Raw genomic sequence first — 22683 nt, 5'->3', positions numbered from 1 at the left:
CAATAAATCCTAAAAGAAGAACAGCCACAGCAATCAGCCTTTCGAATCTCTTCTACTCCAATATTTTGTGCGTGTACCAGTAAGCCCATTCTGTTCACTTGATAGCCTCACACCCTAACATGCATTTTCAATCAATTACTTTTTAAAGAGTGACAATAAAGAACAGAAGCAAGTCCCTCCTGGAAGCTAGCAGGAGCTTTCACTATATATTATTATCCAGAAGCAAGCTGAAGGAGATGCAGCTGTATTTTTTCCTTACAAAAGCAGGACAACATCTTTCTCAGTGAAGTACCTTAGTATATTTAGAACTTATTCCTCTCAAAGGTCACTGAAAACCAGAAATGCTAATTCATGCAAATGCAAAACAAACCAATGCCCTAAATCTGGAACTGAAAATGAGTAAATAAACACCTAATGTTGCAATGACTCAAAATATAAACTGGAACTTCATAACTTCTAACAGCAAACAATAATTTTGTAAACTTTTGTCTTCCATACAACGATCTGTAGTCTTTGTTGTTTGTGACGTAACTGTTAAATACTTAATAAGGTGTCAACCCTTGGCTAAAATGAAAAACTATTGATCCTCTTTATACAAAGATCTTTCCCGATCTTGGAATATCAGAGTAGCTTCTTAATCTCTGGATGTGTATTAATGTATAGAACTTAAAAAGTTATTTTTAATTCCCAGCAGATGTCTTTTACATTTCTGCAGAGATGCAATTTTTAGCTTTAATAACAAAGTAAGATGCTAGTCATATTTCTTCTTAATTATGAATAAAATAAATTACCTCTTGAGCAGGCAATGACAGCTACAAGACATTTATAAAACAACTGATTGGTGTCCCTAGTATCAAAGATTTCTTAGAACTAGATGAAGATTATGAAACCAGCATTTTATGGGCATACAGGATAAACTGAAGACATGCAAAAAAAACCCCAACAAGTTGGATAAAGATGTTTGTCATTAATTTTTTAGTGTTTGAGTAAAGGATGCAGTATTAAAGAAAATAAGAACAGGAACAGCATTAAAAATTGGCAATCAAAATATTGAAGAACTTGCAGATATACTGTATGTCCAGAAGTGCAGAAAAAGAATAAGGGGGGAAAAGAGATTACTTCATGGAGATAAAGGCTATTAGTGGGTACTTAACATGATAGCTATGCTCTGCCTCCAAGGTTGAGGGCAGTATGCTGCTGAATATGAGCTGCTGGAAACTACAGGAGAGGAAACTGCTCTTGCAGTTTTGTTGACTCCCACAGGAGTCAACAAAATTTTGGGACATGGAGATCCATTGCACCCAATGGTATTTTTGCTAAATTGTTTAGAATGTTCTACTGGACATGACCATGTGGAATGGTTTCTGACTTATCACCTGCAACTAGAATTCTCTCTGCTGGAAAATGGGAGTCAGGCAACGTACCATGTATAACAACATTTCTGAGTATGCCGTGATGGCATGGTTGACATTAGATTCAGAGAACAAAAATAAAATCATAGGACAATTTTGTTTTGTTTTTTATATAAATATTTATTAAGGTTTTACAAATTATAACATATCAATACACCCAAACACAAACAAAAATAACATAAAAAAGAACAAGTATAGTTTCAATACCTTATTTTCTTAAAACTTATTTCACCAACCTCCTCATACCTCCCCTTCCTGCATTCCCATTTCAAAAATTTAATTCAGCAAGTCCTCACCCTTAATTTTATCTAATTATCATCCTTACTTTCCTTTCACTTAATCTTTACAGCTGTACTCCATTTGATTTTAAAAACCACATTATTCTAAAATTCATAAATTTTACAGTATTTCTTAAGATAGTTCTTAAATTTCTTCCAATCTTCTTCCGCCGTCTCTTTTCCCTGGTCTCGGATTCTGCCAGTCATTTCTGCTAGTCCCATATAATCTATCACCTTCATAAAATCATAGGACAATTTTGGGGCAGGGGACCACATGTTCTTCATCCCTGCCCTAGAGCCAACTATACAAGGGCAGTGACCTTTATAATGGGTCAAAACTGTGTATGTATGCACCATTGCAGTTTGAGGAACTCATTGTCAAAGACATGCTAGAAGAAAAGGTTCTATGATACGATGTGGGGACCGAGATTGTTAAACTCCCAATCAAGCAAGGAGTCAGAGCTACTGGAGAGTGAAATGGGATAGGCAGTTCCACAAAGGGATTTTTTTAAGGTCAACAGGTTTCTGTAAAATAATGCTGTGAAACTGAGACAGGAAGGCCCCTTAAAATATAAATGAGATGAGGAAGAATTTTCATGCTAATGATACGGAACTTCCTACAAAGATTGACCACTAATGTCTCCCAGCAGTCTAAATCAGCTTTATTTGATCAAGTATGAAAGCTAAATTCACTTTAACCAGCTTTGGGGATTTTCATTCCTAGAAAGATGATCTCAGTGGGCCACCACTTAAAATGTCCAGGTTTTAAACAACTGTTGTGATGCAATTTTAAATGTCATATTATCCCAGTTGACTAGATAGCCTGACAGGAAGACAGAGTTTTCAAGCAGTGAAACAAGATTGAGTTCTAAGGTCTCCACAGCCTCCAAAATCAGCACGTAAGAAAATCTGAGTTCAGTGCCTTTCATCCTTAATATTCATGTCTCAGCTTAGAATATTGAAAGGAAGTTGAGAGAGGGGGAAACGAGAGCTATTACATTAAAATATTTAACAGAAAATAGATGCAACTGAATTTTCTGGAATTAAATCACTTGAATGTAAAACTATAACTATTCTCTCCCACAGAGTCTTAACAGGTATTTAGAAAACAAAATCCATGATGAAACATTAGAAGGCATGTTCTTGCTTGTGCACATAAACTGCGCAGCAACTTCCTGCTACTTCTCTAGAGAGATAAAGCTAAATGCATCCTATGCTGTGATACGATCATGTTGCACAACATAACTAAGTGGCTTGCTACCAACATGTGAACATACATCAAAAATTGTTAATTCTGCCTAAGCTATACAATGATGCTTCAACATGGGAGCGAGTAGGTTTCGATAAGAAATGTAGGCAAAGCTATGGCCACCACATCCCTGACCCATTCAACTGGAAAAACTGTTGAGAGAAAAAAATAAACTATGCCTTTATTTATGCTGATATAGTCTGCTCTACTTATGAGTAAGCACTGTATACTTCCACAGCTTGAGACGTCCATCAACCAGTAAGCATTTCACATACATATTGTAGGCAGTCTGGCATAAATTTATAAGTGCATGTTTGATGCCCAAACATTTTATTTCAATAGACCTCACAGCTTCTGTTCAAAATTCTCTCTCCCTCCCCCCCCTCTTTCTCTTTCTCACTCACTCACACACATACATATGGGGTGCAATTCTGCCTAATGAGCAAGGCCAAGAACAACAGCAGTTGATTTATAGTTTGCTAATGCAAAGGGAATGCTAAGCTTAACTATTTTAGTGTTACAATGATTTTTCCAGATTTGTGTTTTACAAGGATGACCCTTCTACATCAATATGTCTTTATGACTTTGAAAACTGCAGCTGTTAGTTATAGACAAAACAGCAAGCAGTTTTTGTGACGAATGTTGTTCCCAGGCAGACCTTTAGAGTGGGTTTTTACTCATGAACCTGGTGGTGGAGCCAGAAGACGACTAGAAAACTCTTGAAGGGTCTACTTTTTCAAACATCTTAGAAGAAGGCTCCTGATAAAAGAAAACCTGATAAGCAATTGCTGTTGTACCCTGCAGAGAACTTGACGTTAACATACTGTGATCAGAGAGTTTCTTCAGCTGATACAAATCAAAAGCAAAATTCCCCCTCTAAGAAACAGGTACAGTTCTTTGCATATCTGTCTGTAAGAGTCCACCTAAGCAAGTTTATAGTTGAGTTATAAATCATTCACAATGACGGTGCTCAGAAATGTTTTTAAAGGCACCAATATCTGATATACACACAATGTCAAGCAAAACAAGCCATTTGCAACAAGGTCAATCTCCAGATATGAGCAAATGATATTTGACACTGAAGATTTTGCTTTTTGCCTCAAATAAGCCAACATAGTGGGGCAAGAATGCAACAGACAATCCACCAATGGATTTATATAAAAAGAAGCAACTCTACCCCATCTTGCTAAGTAGCACCCACACTTTCCACCAGAAGGGAAACATACCTTTCCCACATTGAATTTGAACTAATCATCAGACCAAGCAGGGGACAGTAAAGGAGGGGCAAGCACAAAAAGAGTAAACGAATGTCCATGTACAAGTGTTTTTTTATTGTGTGCAAGTAAGGTGAATGCAAGTAAGTAAACAGAATGCAAAGTCAAGTCTCAAAACAGTTTCAGAACTCAAGGAGGTGAGGAGTACAACTGTGATGTATGAGAACTTGGTGCTCAGAACAGGGATGATCCCCAATCACTAGTTCCCAGGTATTTAATACAAAGGAGGGAAGCAAACAGTGATCAAAATGATGTGGTATCACGAGTGAGCAGTGGGGTAGTCATATTTGCAGGAGACAACAGATTATTTAGGTTGCCTAAAGCCCAAGCTGACTGAATGAGATACAGAATGAAGCAAGATTCAGTATTTCCCAGTAAATAATAATGGATATTATTTTGACTAGCAGGTAATGTTTTCTATGAGCTATACTGAGATTTGTGGTTAAATGCTCAAAGGCTAGTAAACCCAAGTTGTGTCATTTTCCAGAGAATGGTTCCCAGTACTGAACATACAAAGCAGAGCATTCTTTTTTTAAAAAAGAAAGGATATTTTAGTAAATGTGATCTGGGATGAATTTACACATGCAGTTTTGATTCAGAAATTTTCTTTTAACAACATTTGCTTACTTTGCTTACTTTGGATATTTACTGTTGCTGATAGAAATGGTAATTGTTACAAATATTTATCTGCCTACAATAAGTTTTGTAGCACATTTTCTCAACTAATTAGGTGTAAGACTCAGGTGTACCTTTTGCTAAATTTAAATTATCTCCACATCACCCAGCCACATGGGGAGATTGTAGTAAATTCCTGACCATATAGACCATGTTCACCCATTTCTGTATTTGGATTTATGCCAAAAGGCTGAAGCAGGGTGTCCAAATGCATACTTTGATGTGACTGGTGTAAGTTATGATTACCTGGTATATGCCAGTGTTGTATTTCTGGCACAAGACCAAAAATTACACTAGTACCTACCACCCTACAATAGTAGGGGTTTTTTGCCTTTGGGAAGAAGCCCTTAAAGTAAGGTTACCAGATGTCCCTGTTTCCCATACAAAATCAGTCCCCATACAAAATCCATCCAAGTTGAAAAGTGTCCCTGGATTCATTGAAAAAAATCTGGTAACCTTACCTTAAAGCATAGCTTGAACTCACTTTGCCATATGCAGTCCACAATGACCACAAATTAGAGACGATGGCTGGTCCAATGCCAAGCACTTCTCCTTAACACAGGGATAGCCAACATGGCACTCTCCAGAGATTTTGGACTGGGGAAGATGCCAATTATAGCCCACAACATCAGAAGGCCATCACATTAGCTAGCCTTGCCTTAACACAGAAATGTCTTTACACTAGATCACATGCACTCCAATCCTGTCTATGTTTATTCAGAATAAAGTCGCTCTTAGTTCAATGGATTAACTTCCAATTGAATACTTAGAACTGCAAAACACTTCATAATGACAAAGCTCGTGAACACTCCCATTTCAGATGCAAGTTTTAAATTGTATTCACAAGTTAAAATGATTTCCCCTTAAAACTAAGCTGTACTGAAAGCAAAAAAATGATGCAATCAAATATAAATACAGAAGTTGGATTTTTTTTTAATTGAGCAATGAAGAGCACTTGACCCAAGTTTAACCAGCTCTGTTTGGTAATGTAATATATAATGTAATGTAATGTACAATGTAATATATCATACTAGCAAACAATTTCTTCCAATGTAACAAACAAATTAAGCACTTGCATCCAATTTTAAAAAGATGTATGCCAAGTACAAGCAGATGCATGCCAAGTTTTAAATATTTCTTTGCATGCTTCTTGAACTTGCTAGATAATGGTACAGTTGTACAACCAGTTTTAGGAGGACTGGGGGATATCTACCTTCCTCCTGCCTCTTTCACTGTGCTACTGGGGATATTTATACATCAACTGGGTTCTGGGGAGATTGGATACAGATATTCTCCAGATTGAAATCCAAGTACTATACAGATGGCAGAACAAGCTTCATGGGCAACCTCTGCTATCTAATTTCTTTTTATTTAGTTGAAGGCAGCTGGCCAAAATGCATCAACTGTCACATACAGATATATAATTTTTTAGTCTCTATAGTTGTATTATCAGAATACACAGGTAGCAATTTCCCCATAGATTAAGATGTAATTTAACCAATATAAACTCTGATTTTTTCAGTAACCTTGACCTAAATATCCCCCTCACCAGAAGGAATTGCTGACTTGGAAGGTAAAAAGCTTATAACCTCTCAGTAATTCCATTGTGTTTAGATAAAACTACAAAAAGCATACAATTAAGAAAGGAATAATTATCACTTCACATTGCTTCTGATAAAAGTTTTTTCTGTTGCCAAAAAAGTTAACAGAAAAATGCACAGCAATTAGACTACCATGCATGCTTGTATACCACTGGATGTCCTTGCACACATTCCAACCATCTGCTAACCGGCTACTCCAAATGCCAGTCTTCTGCAAGCCTAGCCCAATAAGTTGTTTGAGCAGTTAAGAAAAAATAAACTTACATTTTTCAGAACATGTACAGAGAGCAAGAGGACAGAATAAGGCAATCAAGCCTTAAAAATGGGAAGGAAAACATTTTTGTGTTAGAGTTCAAAATAGATCCCCCTTACACCTATCTTACCATTCCCCAATTCTGATTACAGCATTCAGAACACAATCCGTATGTCTAAGCACTCCAAAACCAGATTTACCCCTTTACAGCACATCCAGCAAATACAGTATGATCATAACATACTTTCTTGTGTTGTCTGGAAGGGTACATTAGATGTGTCTGCAGAAATAACTGTGTGATAACAGCCCTGTCCTCCTGGCCTAGATATTATCAGTTCTGCTCCAGAAATGTGGAAGGGGGGGTGTTAAGGAGGGGCTGTTATTTGCCAAAAACAAGAGAGTCGAACTAAAAACTGAGACTGGGGAAAAAGAAAGACAATTCCATCAAATGTCATCAAGTCAGCTGTCTGAGGAAAGAACTGTTGTGGCAGGAGCAGCCCTGTCCTTCCGGCCTTGACATCTTATATATTTCTGATATGGGAGGAAGGGAGAAGAGGAGCTTCAAGGGAGGGGTTGCCTCTAAAACAACCAGAACCTACTACATATATATTGGTGAGAGTACTGAGTGAGTGTGTTCATTTTTTCAAGGATGGAAGATGCCTATGTGAAAGCCCACCCCTGCTGAAAAGTGGAGTGAGTATTCTAAATAAATGAATACTAATAATTTAATTCCAATTTAATAATTCCATTGCCCCTGAAACTAGGCTGATGTTTTTCTTTATAATGTAAGGTAACTAATTTTTGTTATCTATAAGCCACTAGCGGATGAGCGATTGTCGGCAATCTGAACAACTCTGGGTAATCCCCACCACCACCACCAAAAAAGCTCAACAATTGGGCAATCCACCCCAAAAGAAGCTTAAGAACTGTGGGCAATCTCCCCCCATTTCCTTAATTTTGAGTCCCAAAAAAATAGGGGTCGTCTTATACACAGGGGCGGGTTATACACGGAAAAATACGGTAAATACCAGAGTTCATCCCATCTCAGAAAAAAGGAACTTTAAACACTATGCCCGACACTGAAACAGGCAAGAAAGAATCATACCAAAGGAACACACACACACACACACACACACACACACACACCCCTCAGCAGATTTGGTTGTGCTTTTGAAGGCGGTTTCAGCTTTTGGAGAATTTCAACCTGAATTGCTACAAAATCCAAACTTGAGTCACCATTATGGACAAAGAAAAAGAGAAAACAATATGGATACTCTTTATACTGCCACCACCAAGTCTCTACAGAACATTTGTTACCATAGGGGAATGTTGAGACAAAGTTATTGCATATTTGAGAAGCAAGCAAAACATGCTATTATCAGTACACAGCCGTAGGTTCTCTACCTTCTGCCGTTACCAGAATTGTCTGTATACCCATTAACCAAATTAATCCAAACAATACATGAAGTACATACCATTACTTGCACAATTTAAAAATCCGAGGACCTGCATTTGCTCTTGTGGTGTTTGAAAGAAATCCTCCAGTGGAAAGTTATGTCTGATTCCCTTGCTGCAAGGTTGCTTGCAGCTATGTCTACCGCTCTGTGCCTCTACTGTCAAATCTCTAAACACTCAAGAGCTCTCAAATTTCACAGTAGGCAAAAACCAAAACACACCCTTTCCTTGAAAAACAACTACGCACCTTTAATGATAAGAGGGAAAAGAGTGAAACCAGAAAAAGTCTGAACAATTACTTGAGAAACATTTTAGCCTCTCATTATAAAACTGCTTATTCTTAGGAAATCTAGTATTGCCCATACCAAAGAGGATTTATCTGTTGACACAATGGGGGGGACGGGGACATAAAGCTGAATCCTGAGAAGTTTGGAGCTCTACCCCTTCTTCTGTCTCCAGTACCAAGGGTATATGGTTATAAGAGCAAATGCCTTATGCTCTTGTAAACTCAGTTCAGAGTGTACCTTCAACCTTAATCGAAAGAGTCAAAAATATGCTGGGGAAAAACATCAAATGAGAACAGTATAAAGTTCATACACCTTCCTACATTTGCCTAAATTCTGAGCTGTCAACAAAAACCCATCCATTCCATGAATTGTTTTTTACTTGACTGAAGTCTTCCATGTTTCTCATTTTCCAAAAATCATGCAATCAGAGCAAATGAATCCTTGGTTTTCTGTTACATCCAAGTTAGGGATTGAGGCTTCCATAACAAACCACAACTTGAAAACCAACCAAAAGCTGCTAGGGACAAAGACACCACAATTACCAGCTCACGCTTCTTGGATTGTTTGTCCTGCTTGCACCAGAGCAGTAGCAAAGAAGCAATGATTGGGCAGAAAAAGGATGACAAGCCAGAAAACTGTGGCTTATAGTAATGTGCAAACACAGCCATCCCTTCCACAAATTCAAACCATGATGAAGTCTGTTAGCACTCTTTGACAACCCGATTTCAAATCCAACATGAAATTTAGGCATGTACCAAACCTCTTTATAATCCAGGTTAGAGGTGGTCACATACAGTGCTAAATGAAGGAATACAGCATAAACAGGGAAGAGCAGAGAGAGCACCACCTAATCCAGAAGTCTACTCCGAAAAAAATCATACCTTGTTTCAAGGTTAAATCTGAACCAGACCCAACAGCATAATTTGTTCAGTTTGGTTTTCTACTGCAACTCCTCCCACTTTCTTCTTGTTCTTCATCTTTCCTTACAAACCTGCTGTATAATCAAGTCAGTCTAAGGACTCTTCCAAACCACTAATGCCTGCCGACTGATTGGGGCTCTGCATGGTCTCAGGCAAAGTAGGGGGGGGATAGAATGAACCCATCAAAATTAAAATTTTGGAAGTGTGGGAAGGGGAGGAGATCTGGCGCCTGGCTTTCTCCTGGTTTAAAGAAACCTCTTTCCCAGAAGAAAGAAAAGAAATCCCAACACCACCACCACCCAAAAAAATCCCACCACCCACTGATTACACTTTACCTTTCCAAATAAATTTACAAAAGCACACAGTGAAATTAACCTCCGAGTACCTGGCAGCTTCAAACTGATGCACTGGGGCAAAAATAACTATAAATATCAGTTGCAAAGTTTTAGCTATTAAAGGGAGAAGTGGGTAGGAAAGGGGGGGGAGAGATCTGTAGGATGCAGCTTTTGTCAGATCTTGGGAGAAAGATTTATTAATGTGTGGCTTATGTCCCTAGTGTTATTTCCTCCTAAAGCCCTGCCTTAGCCCTTTCCCGGGGGATCTGGCCTTTCTAAGGAAGCAAAGCGGCCCCTGCAGGAAGTCGCCCTGCAAGTCGGTCCTGCACCGGCTTCCGGACCTGGAGGAGGAACACACTCTGCACGCACTCAGGAGCGCGTCTCAGCTCCGCCCACTCACCGGCATTGTTGACAAGCAGCAGCCACTCCTTCAGCCTGTCCCTGCGGAGCTCCCAGGCGGCATGCATCACGCGCTGTGGCGCTGCGTTCAAGGCCAGGTCAGCGGGCAGAGGGGCGCGCAGCTCGCCATGCAGCTGCTCCAGCGTGGCAGCCAAGTGTGCCAGCAGCAGCAGCACCGAGCTGGGTGCAGGGCCAGCAGGTGCACCAAACTCCGGCTGAAGCCCTGCGACGCGCCCGTCACGATGCCCATGGCACGGCCCAGACCCACCACCCGCCCGCCACGGCACGGCCCAGACCCACCACCCGCCCGCCAGCAGACGCCTCAGCGCACGGCCAGCGAGGCTTCAGATTGGCTGCAGGAACTTCTTGCAGCCTATCCAAAGCTGCGCCAGCGTTGCTGCCTGCCCAAAGATTGGCTTCCTGCAGCCAATCTGAAGCCGTGTCAGCATCGCGGAAGTCCGTCCCCGCACAGCGAGGTGTCCACGGCTTCTTTTCAAGGAAACACCATGCAGGTTTAGCTCAGTGTGTGGGGACTGACCGAGAGGGTGGCAGGGTCCACTGGCCAGATTTACGACCCTGGTGGGCCTGATTCGGCCTGCAGGCCTTAGTCTGCCAACCCATGGACTTGAGCATAAGAGACATGTTCCCCTTTTCCCTCCACCCATTTTAAGTTACATAACAAATGCAGTAAAATATAAGTTTGGCAAAACCTGAACTGGGACTGTATGGTTCTACGACTGTGTTCATTTTGCAATTTCTATCCCCTCCAATAGTTAGTAAATTCTGAGTGGCTTACAGAAGACACGCTTACAGAAACATCAGCATAGCAACTAACCAATAGTTACACAACTTTCCATTAAAATTTACCACATCCACAAATATATTCAACCATGTGCATCCTTGTTTTTTTAAGTCAATTAAAATCTAGCCTTTATAAAAAAATAAAGGATTTTTGCAATGTTTTCAGAACTCCTGCAAGGTCAGGACTACAGACCTCAACAACAGAGAGAAGCAACAACCAAAAAGGCATGCTTTGTGTCTCAGACTTCATTTAACTGATGTTTATTATGTAAACAAGACCTCACCCTGAAATCCCCAAGATTCATCTGGTTCAAATGGGTAGATGAGAGATCAGTTTTCTCTTGTTTAAGCATTAGCCTTGTTTAAAAGGAAATATACAGTTAAGGAGAAGGCTGAGTAAATTTGTTACTCAAAAGTAACAAAAAATCCACAGCAAGAAAAATTAAATTCCCCTCTCTGTATTAATTATGCAATTAAAACAAAATCAATGTATTACCATAATTTATTCATGGGAAACACAAATAGCTACACTGAAACACTGAAGTTCAATGCCTGACCACTAGAAATCCTACTCATTCTTTTTTCTGAGAGTTCACTAGGCATGTCTGCAATCTTTCTGGATTAAGTTAGCAACCATAAGGGACAGAACTTAGGGTAAAAAAATTACAGGGTCCTGAATATTGCACCCCAAACCAAATTATAACATGCCCAATGCTCTAGTTAAGGATTTCAGAATCAGTGTTACGCTTGAGTGGTTAGCAACTATGTTGCATCTTCTTCCCATTACTACAGTATGTGGCTTTGTTACAAGAAGCTTGTCACCTAAATTTGAGGAAGTGGCTTTTCAAGAAACAATAAATACAATTTGTACAGTGTGTATATTTCACCTGCAACAAGTTCCCCATGCACTGTAAGCCATCTTTCAAGCTTACTTCCATCACCAGTGTTACGGCTAAAATCTGGGTGCGGGGTTACTCTGCCACCCAGCTCATCGGACTAAGTCCGTGGGTCCCTGTGGAAGAAAATGAGCTCAGCCGGACGCAGGAGCAAACTGCAGAAGATCCAAGTTTATTGCGCAACAGGTTCAAGGCGAGATTGAACCCAGGGAAAGGGGTGACATGAACTTTTGAAATTTCCCTCCATATCCCAGAATACAGTGCATGAAACGTCACGAATACATTATGGGAAGGTTGGGTTTCACAAGTTACATCATGAATATACTTTACACGTCATGAATACATTATGAAAAGGTGGGATTACATTAATTAGCATTTTCGGATGAGGGAGGGGGGATATGCGGAGCAGGAAATATACCTAGATACACATTTATTGAGTACCGGTGGTGACAAGACAATGGGTCAGAGATATGCATCGTCTGCCACCTAATATTGCCTAGAGGGAAGGTTTGGCGAATTAAGAAGTTCCTGCGTACGTGACCTGCCGCTTCGGGGATTATGGAAGTAGGGATAGCATCATGGAGTCCACAGGGAACTGAGTTGAATGACACTGAGAGCGAAGAAATCGGAGTTACGGTTGATTTTATATCAATTTCTAAAGATTTCAATGATTTCAAACCCATTCTGTACTATAGGGCAAAAGCAGAAACAGAATGGATACATTGTAACAGGAGGTCCCTGGTTTCGGATCCATTGTTCTCGCCGTGGGGGGCCGTCAGCAGCTAAGCGGGGCCTCGGATGTTCCTAGAAGGAAGGGGGAAAGGAGCCCCCCCCCCTTCCGTTCCGTATCAGTCCCCCATTCGGAGATAGATTTGCATTAAAGTTCTGTAAGAACTTGCAAATCTTTTCTCCGCACCCTAAATCTCGCACCCTAAATCTCGGTGAATGGGATGTGTGGCTTTATGCAAACCTGAAAGGGACTTGCAAGCCATGCCTCTTACGGTCATTTGCAAGTATAGCAGTGCAGGTAGCTGCATATAGGGTATTATATAAAGAACACCTCTTGTATTTTGTTGCTAAATTACTTGTGGCATTCTCAATAGTGTTTTATGCTTTACACCTAGAAGGAAGGTCTAATTGACTGAAAAATGCAGTTGGTGTTTTGTCCTTCGCCATTTTTGTGTATTTCTCAGGTGCCAAGCTAGCTCTTCTGTGGTCTCACACTGACATAGTGCTACAGCAACACATCCTGTCTGTTGAATCCCCTCGGGGCTTTCATTTAACCATGTCGCCTGGCATTCACCATAGCTGGCACAGGTTTGGGCATCTCGTGAGGGAGAGGTCTTCGCCTTGGCCTTTAGCTATGGGATTTATTATAGGCTGTGGTTTTGCACGCATGGGGGTTGCTCACTTGCACTTAAAGGACCAAAAGGCTAATTGCAGCCTGGATACACTTGCCCAATTCAAACGGAGTCCAATTTGAATTTATCTTGCCCCATGGTTCTCAACTCTTCAAACCAATCTGTTAAAAGAAAACCATTCTTAACAAGGGCAGTTGTCCAAATAAGTCAATTTAACTTAATTTAAGGGATCATTCCTGCTAAACCAAAGCATATGCACCTTCATGTACCTGGTGTTTTATGGATCCAGAAGCTTGTCCTTGGCAAAACGAGGTTTAACACATTTTAAAATGGATAGGGAAAGTTGGCAGGGTGCCAGGTGGAACAATTAAATGTGGTTATAAGTTGATCTAAACATTGGACTACACAATAGTGTGAGCTATTAGAAAGTATAAAATGCATGAGAATTCTCCATTGGTGTGTAAGCAATAAGACATTAAACATAAAAACAATTACACACAAAAATTGCCCCCCTTTGTGGAAATCACACTGTCAGACATATTTCAACATTCTCACATAATAACACATAATACAAAACAAACTAATTAAATATCAGTTACATATCTTGACACAATTGTGATCTTTTATGCATGTATCTTTTGAATCCTGGAGCACAGTCTTAAGGTTCAAAAGTGAGAAAATGTCCTTGCAATTCAACTCCTCCCCTTAGCCATGAGGGGTTGTTGCTGCTTTTCATCATTGCACATCTGTAGAAGTGATATCCTGTAAGGGAGGGGGCAAAAGGCGAAAAGGATGTCCTTCGGTTTCTGTTGGAAGTTGCAAATAATAAAATCTTAGCGAATTAAGCGTTTCATTCATCCCAATATTATCACATTTTCCTATAACTACTGTTATTATCTGCCAAGTTTGTTTGCTTTCCTTCACTTTGGAGGGAAAGAGAACTGTAAAAAAATACAAGGTTAAAATAATAATGAAACACACACAATGACTTATGAGGAACGAAAAATAAATGAATGCTAAGACACACAATTTTAAGAAATCTGAAGTAACAATGAAAATAAAAGAGTGTTTCTTGATGTGACAACATCGGCTAGAATTGTTAATAGGACAATACTGGAAAATGACTTAATACCAAGGAAAAAATGAATGGCAATTTAAAGTTGTGCAAGTACCTTGCACTAGCCAAAATGACAGAATTAATAAGAGATGCTCAGGCCGAAGGTAAACAAGTACCATTCCACAAACAATGTTTGGTTGTGCTTCGATTAACTTCATAGACATCATGGAGAAACGGATTAAATAAATGAAAACAGATTATTTGTAACTTTAAAAAAAGTGTCAAAGCCACAAAGAGATGGAAGTCACTAATATAGCAGGGATTTGGACGTGTTTCACAGAACAGAAAGAAAGTTGCTGTGGGAGGAAAAAGGGACAAACACTTTGTTATCGGGGTTCACATATCCTGTTAAAAGGGAAAATTATTTCATGTGAGAAGCCTGTCAGGAAATGCTGTTCCTAAAATTCCCATTGAGGGGGGGAATGCTTTGATATTTACCTGTGAAAAGAATTTGGCATGTTAAGATTTGGAACCTGGAAAGCTCTTGACTTTTGATGGGCTAGTTTTTTTTTGTTTTGTTTGTTTTTGTTTTTTCTTTTTTGTAGCCTTTTGTCTTAAGTAGCCCCTGGAGCAAAGACAGATTAAGGGTGATTTCCCACAATGGTTCTGACTTTTCTTTTACATTTGGAAGAAACCTCCTCTCCCTCCTTACAGTTCCCCCCCCCCCCGTCCTCTCTCTCTCTCTTCTTTAGCTGATCTAGCCTCTGTGCATGTGCAGAGTTCGTGTCTCAGCAAACCTTTTGTACTATTGAAAATGTTGCATCCTTTGGCTAAATTAACATTTGAATAAGGGAAGGGAAGGGTATGGAGTAGATTTTGAAAACAGGGTTTGATTTTAAACAAAAAAGAGAAACTCAGCAATTTAAGTATTCACCAAAGCTAGCGATTTCAGCCCAAGCAAACGAGGCTGCTTCCTTTATGTACAGGAAAGGGCTAATATCCCTCTGGCCATTCGCGGAACAATCAACCGCTCTCTTATTTATGAGTAAAAATGGCCAGAGAGTTAGAATTCATAGGAATTTTTTTTTTTTTTTAAACATTCTCAGTCATTTCGGCCTTACCATTTGCAGACAAATGGATTGGTCAAGGCTAATTCTACTTGATTATCCATTTGTATGTGCTTAAACTTTGAGTAGACTTTTAAGTCTGATTTTTGTAAATAATAGACAAAATGATAAACATTGTAATCACTTAAATGCCTGATATCACCAGTTCTGCTTCAAACATCATGGCTTTCACCTCTCATCACACCTTTTAAAAAACAAAGAGCCAACTTGGGCTGAATTTCAACTCATCAGCCACAAATTGGGAAAGTTGAAAGGGACCTGGGGTCATCTAGTCCAACCCTAAAATACAGGGTTCATAGCAAGATTTGTACTACCAGAAACACACACATGCCTATAGAAATTATCTTTAAAGGAAGATTGAAGTTAACATTTTTCCTAAGATAGGGAGAGGATCTTTTATAAAGCAAAGTTAATTCAATTGATATGACCACTCACAAATAATTACAACAGCCATAGATTTGACAATTTTGTTGAACTTGCAGAGCAATAGTAAGCCTAATCTATGCCCCCCCTTGCAGTTTCCTTTAAAGGAAGCTTACTCAGGAGTAAATTTACCTGGCACAGAATAAGAAGGAGAAGGGGAAAAAAAAACCCTGAAAGAGACAGAATGAAACAAGGGGGGGGGGGCATTTTCTAAGAAAAGAGGCCAGGAAGTCTTATAGAGACTGATATCAGGAGCCTTACAATAACTCTTCTGTCCAACCAAATCAAAGTTAAAACTGGACTCAGATATTTTCTTAGAAGGAACACCATACTTTCATAGGCATATGCTTAATGAAATACATACACTGCATTTTAGCTTGAGAGCAGTTGGCTCAACTAGGCTTTTGCAGCAGAAACATTAGGTTATCAGCACCTTCCAAAATAAGACTGTAGACTCACAATCTCAAAAGTTGGGGCAAAGCAAGAGGTTTGCACACTTCATTCTCATTTTCTCTTATTTAGGACTGCTAAGATCCAGCATGGCTTCCTTAGATTTAAATTTTGAAGCAAGCTTGCAGTTTAAACTATGCACACTTAAGAAAGGCAGTCTGCCAGAGACAGAAGGAACAGACAACACACATAACGGACAACATGTAAACATACATATTCTCATATATGTATTAACAGACAACACACATAACAGACAACATGTAAACATATATATATTCTCATCCTTTAGTTGGTTATTGCAAGGAGTTGGGCCACTACCTTTGGCTTCATTAAGTGAAATTAGTAGGAAGGTCCCACATGGTTTTATGAGCCTCCTTGCCTCTTCAAACACACCACCAGGTAATCAGACTGGTAGGGCTCACAACGCTTGGTTGACTGGGTACCCCTTTATAGATGCATGCGTTGCTGTTGTTGCTTTTTTGCTTTTTCCTTTTTTTGGGGGGGGTGTCTGGGATAGAGAAGGGGAAAAAAGAGGGGTTGATTAGGATTGGTATGTCTAGGGGTTTGGTATGCTTAGTACAGGGACGTATAGTAAAGAGGAGAAGGGGCTTCTAGTTGCCTGGCAACTTCCTTAGTGGGTTTTAGAGAGCTCTAGCTATCCGGTTCCTTGCGTTCCCTTTCCTATTTCCTTATTTCCTTATTTCCTTATTTCCTATAACCTGGGGTCTCTTTCCACTCTGCCGGTCCTGCCCAATTCCTCATGGGCTATCCCTCCTGGCAACCTCCTACCTATCGTCACATCTCAGGAAAAGGGGCCCTACTGGACGCCCGCGCCATGCGGTGCCAGATCGGGTGGTCCCTGGATAGAATTTCGAACTGAAAATCCCCCTTGCTTTTGGAAGCGGGCTCACGCACGGTTACGTGGCACCGACCAGTGCGGCTGGGATTGGGATAGAAAGCCAGACCCCTTCCTGCCCCCTCCGTAAGGGCGCTCGGGAAGTTCGGAAAGAGAGCTCCAACCCCTTGCTTTCAACTGGGATGCCCGTTGCGGAAAGTCGGCTGTCTTTCCAAGCCGGGTCTCACCGTCTTACTTTCGGACTCCCAATTGGTGCGGCTGGCTGGAGATTTTAAGGAAAAGAGATAGAGCTCAGAACCCCCCTTTCGGGTTGAGCAGCGGTCCACAGTCTCTCTCACTAACCGGACCAAGAGAAAGGCAAGAAGGAGCGATAGAGAGGAGGGCAGAGAATTCAGTTGCCAGGAGATTCCACCCCCTTCCCACCAGTGCACTGGATTTTCCTTTTTCCTTATACTCACGCGTCTTCTATGATGATCCCGGGATCGATGAATAAGCCGGCTGGATCCCTCTTTTGCTCCCCGGCTGAACTCCTAGGGCTTTCGATTACCGCCCGGAAGATGGCTGGGGGTCCAAAAGGATCTTCCCAGGCAAAATGGCCTGGAGCCGGCTGAAGATTTCGGGGCCCCCAGTCAGCAGCTCGGGAGAACCACAAGCCCCACGTTGGGCAGCCAACTGTTACGGCTAAAATCTGGGTGCGGGGTTACTCTGCCACCCAGCTCATCGGACTAAGTCCGTGGGTCCCTGTGGAAGAAAATGAGCTCAGCCGGACGCAGGAGCAAACTGCAGAAGATCCAAGTTTATTGCGCAACAGGTTCAAGGCGAGATTGAACCCAGGGAAAGGGGTGACATGAACTTTTGAAATTTCCCTCCATATCCCAGAATACAGTGCATGAAACGTCACGAATACATTATGGGAAGGTTGGGTTTCACAAGTTACATCATGAATATACTTTACACGTCATGAATACATTATGAAAAGGTGGGATTACATTAATTAGCATTTTCGGATGAGGGAGGGGGGATATGCGGAGCAGGAAATATACCTAGATACACATTTATTGAGTACCGGTGGTGACAAGACAATGGGTCAGAGATATGCATCGTCTGCCACCTAATATTGCCTAGAGGGAAGGTTTGGCGAATTAAGAAGTTCCTGCGTACGTGACCTGCCGCTTCGGGGATTATGGAAGTAGGGATAGCATCATGGAGTCCACAGGGAACTGAGTTGAATGACACTGAGAGCGAAGAAATCGGAGTTACGGTTGATTTTATATCAATTTCTAAAGATTTCAATGATTTCAAACCCATTCAGTACTATAGGGCAAAAGCAGAAACAGAATGGATACATTGTAACAGGAGGTCCCTGGTTTCGGATCCATTGTTCTCGCCGTGGGGGGCCGTCAGCAGCTAAGCGGGGCCTCGGATGTTCCTAGAAGGAAGGGGGAAAGGAGCCCCCCCCTTCCGTTCCGTATCACCAGGAACATCTTCCAAAATCTGTCCTGGAACAAATACATGGTTCTCTCATAATCACTGAACAGCATATTTAGCTCTTAGCTCTACTGATCACATTCGGGGGGGGGGGGAATCCTATGGTGCAGTTCTCTGGTACTATACCACTTCAGAATGCAGATGGCAAATCATATCTGAATGCTCATCAACACATGATCTTCTGCACAAAGAACACAATGCCGGGGGGGGGCTGTTGGATTAGTGCCATTCTTCTGGACACATTAGCATTCCATAGGTAGTGTTGAGAAGCATTTGCAGGTAATGTTTCCTCACCTACATTCTGAAGCGATAGTCACTTTTTTTCTGTACATTAGCCATAAGGTCTGACTTTGTGTGGCAAGGTCCCAAACCCTCCCAGGAAGTGCACATGAAATATTATTTTAGGTTAATGGATGAAAAAGGCCGCAACTTTATTGGTTGTAGGATATTGAGCATCAGGAACTAACAGTAGCAGCAGAGAAAACGTGTTCCCCTCTTTATTTTAAACTTTATTGGGCACATGAAACCACAATTACCTTGCATTTCTGCTTAAGAAAGAAGGGCATTTTCGCTGGCCAGGTTTAATTCAAATCCATCAAACCTCCTTTGGGGAAGGTCCTCAGGCAGGGTGGAAGGAGAAAGGACTCACCCATGTGAAGACCACCTGGTGGAAACCCTCACACATATGGTTCTTAACTGTAAATTATATGCTGATCACCATCAGCAATTTCTAGATCAACTCTGCATCCCCAAATGGAAACCAGAGTTGGAGGTCATACATTTTCTATTACTGGGGAATGATCAGGAGCTCACCAAGTTAGTGGCTAAATATCTCTATTTTGGTTTTTTGTCGCAGAAATACACTGCAGATGCCTGATCTCCCTGGAGACCTAGAGATGTGACGATAGACGGCTCTGCCTCCTTTCTTTTAGCAAATGTTTTGTGCCACTGGGAAAGTGGTAATTCTGTATTGATTTGTTTTGGATGTTTGTATGTTTGTATGTGATGCCAATAAAAGGTTTGATGATGATGATGATGGTTACAGAATGTGAGTGGTATTGGCTTAGGCATTGGAAACCACAAGACTATATCTGACTCCTGCCCATCTGCAGGAGTCTTGGAAGGGTTAACCACCAGAAGGGGGAGCCCTGCTGAAGCACATCAACTAGGAACTCCCCCAGGGTCACCGTTAGGGGTCGTGTCATGGCCCTAGCCCCCCGTCTGGGGCTTCGGACAGAGACCATGCCTCTCGGATTCCTTTAATGGAATTCCCTTGAAATAGGAGGGGTAGGTGATGGCCACTACCTCCCCTCACCTTCAACCTAATACTCCAATGCCTAACTGCCAAACCTTACAAAATTGGGACGATTTGCTACGGGGTAGGCAAAAAACCAAATGGCCGGTGCCAATTTGCCAAGTGGAAAAAATTCCTACCAGGCCCCTGTTAAAAAACAGGTAACCAACCAAAGTCCATAGCAAGGTCAGGAGATAAAGAACCTAACCTAAGGGAGGGAGGGCGGGAGAACTGACTGAGCAGGGAGAAAAGGAACATGTCCTCGGCCGTGGGCAGTTTAAGTAGCCTGCGCCATGCCCCCGGACCATCCGGATTTGAGAGCCTTGGGTTGACATGGCCGAGGACCAACCAATGGCGGAGGGCTATCCTGCCCCATGTGTGTGGGGAGGGCTTGCTCCCAGCCCGTAACGTCATCTCCCCAGGGACAGGAAATGGCTTTCTTGTGTAAGATTAAAGATTAGGCTAATCAGCAGAAATGAAAGGAGCCTTTTCTTTGTAAGTGGATGTATTACCTCCACTTGTAATGGTAGCCACAATCCTGCTATCGTTAATAGTACTTACAAAGCTAAATCTAGGCTCATAAAAATATTGTTTAGTTATACCCATTCACAATGTTAGACTTGAAGATCTGTCAACAGTTCTATTACCTACCACGTCAAAGCTTTTAACACTTGTGTGGAATATTTCAACAAGACATATCTAGGCGATTCCAGAACACCACAGTCTGTAACAGAACAAAGCTTTGGGGTTATTTTCTGCTCAAGAGCAAAAGTAAAACCTAATAGCTAATCTGTCCAGACTGATAAGCCTAAGGATACAGACACATGCATTTACCATAGATAGTGTCGTTTCCAGTGTAATGTTCTGGTTTTAATAAAATAAAGACCTTGTCTGCCAGTAGGCTTCATCTGTGCATCATGCATAGCCATGTACAACACACATATGCCCCACATAATCAGGGGATCTGTCCCATTCAGAAAATGCTACCCATTCAAAGATGAAAGAGTTCTTCTGGTTCAATTTGAGTCTTTCAAAAAGAAAGGCATTTGGGGAGTTTTCTTCATTCTCAAATAATTGTGTGACATCAGAAGTTCACTAGAAGACTCTTGGCAAGTTTCCTTAACAGAACTGAAAACGCCAACTATAATACTTTGATAAGCTATACAAAAACAGGCAGAGAGAGGACTTAGGAAGATAAAAAGAAACGCAATATATTAAAGAGTTCCCCAGAAACTGCCCAGTTGCGATTGTTCTCCAAAGTTTGAGCATGCCCTTCTTAGGTTTCATGCTAAGTGGGAACACTATCAGGCAGAAGCAAGACACTTGGTAGTGCAAGTTAGGCTACACTGGCGGAACTTAGTTCAATATTGTTTCTCAAAATCATGTTTGCTACTCAAACTAATATCACTTACTTTGGATTAGTGTGAAAATCTGGACATCAACAAATTTAGACACGGTTATATGAACACATAACAGCACTCTGTTCCTAATGCTTCTTGTTTTACAAGAAAGATCCCTTTTATAGCTCTGAGGTAGCATTGTACCATTTCTGTATTTTACTTATGAATAAGCAGAACACGCAGTCACGTAGGCCTATAAGAATTCCAATATTCATATTAGAGCAATACCTGCATTAGGTGAACCAAAGAATCACAAAATAGTGTGCTAACTATAGAGGTCTTCACAACTAATTAGACTAGATGGTAAACAGAGCACTGGGAAAGAGAAAAGAAAGGTTGACCCATAGTGAAGCCATGGGGTTTGTATATGGCCAGGAAAGGGTGCCAGACATTCAAATGAGGCTCTGTTAAGCACTATGCATGTTTCAAGTTGTGCTCAGAGCTGTTAGGATAGAACATAAAGCCCTACTATTCAGCCTGGTCCATCTCCATCCTTTAAAGTGAAACATGTAGGTCCATTGGTAGTAATGAAGAAGCAAGGCAGTCTATGTGAAGAAAGCTGGAGATTAATTTTAGGAGGCATGAAAGGCAAGAGAAAGTCAGCAGAAGCCAAATTGTCTTCTTGCGTAGCTTACACGGACTTTGAAGTACACAATAAGGACCAATCACCCAATGTGCTTATATGGCATGCATAGGAATGATCAAATCAACTCACACAATCTAATAAAAATCTGAGCACATTTGTTAAGTTTTACGCCAGGTCTGCATAAATTCTGCATGCTTTTCATTTATCAGGCCAGCATGGAATTTAATAACTGCTACAAAGTTTGATTCATTAATTATTTCAGCAAACAGTCCTTGCTAACCACTGATTAAGGAAAAAGTTGGCTACTGATGTTGCAATCCATCATGCAAAACCCTAGATGTAAAGAGTTAATTCCCAACTAAAGCTCAAAGTGGCACTACCAAGGTGCAGCTCAGCCCAACTGTGTGTAAAGAAATGTGTTGCTTCCCAGGGGAAGAAAAGTTGGAACAAGGAAATATAACATTTCCTCCTTCACTTTTATTCTTTACAAACTTCAGCAGGAAGGACATTAGTGCAGATTTTTGTCAAGGTAACAAATGAGAAATCTCTATGCGGGACAAGCAGCTACAGTTAGAACTTGATATGGAATAACTGATTGGTTCAAAATTGGGAAAGGAGTATGACATGGCTGTATATTGTCTCCCTGCTTATTTAACTTATATGCAGAATTCATCATGCGAAATGCTGGGCTGAATGAATCCCTAGCCGGAATTAAGATTCCCGGAAGAAATATCAACAACCTCAGATATGCAGATGATACAACCTTGATGGCAGAAAGTGAGGAGGAATTAAAGAACCTCTTAATG

The 22683-nt window shown here is 41.0% G+C and overlaps 1 protein-coding gene across 21 annotated transcripts in view; it reads right to left on the bottom strand.

Annotated features, from left to right (window-relative positions):
- The window catches only part of PTK2 (protein tyrosine kinase 2), a gene marked incomplete at its 3' end in the record, with an annotated part of 202501 nt that overhangs the window by 162204 nt on the left and 17614 nt on the right, over positions 1-22683 (bottom strand). For 2 of the 21 annotated variants that reach the window (XM_083516575.1, XM_083516571.1), the window contains exon 1: positions 8218-8349. The exons of 16 other annotated variants lie outside the window; for them this stretch is intronic. In XM_083516575.1, the coding sequence (XP_083372701.1) occupies positions 8218-8254 (37 nt within the window). In that variant the 5' untranslated portion in view covers positions 8255-8349. Of the gene's footprint in view, positions 1-8217; positions 8387-22683 lie in introns of those variants that run through there. 3 more of the 21 variants (XM_083516574.1, XM_083516587.1, XM_083516592.1) reach the window with 3 other exon arrangements.

Source organism: Podarcis liolepis (assembly GCF_965112155.1).
Source record: "Podarcis liolepis genome assembly, chromosome: 8".
In the NCBI taxonomy this organism is placed as follows: domain Eukaryota; kingdom Metazoa; phylum Chordata; class Lepidosauria; order Squamata; family Lacertidae; genus Podarcis; species Podarcis liolepis.
The sequence above is the reverse complement of the archived record's forward strand: the minus strand, read 5'-3'. Positions and strand labels throughout refer to the sequence as shown.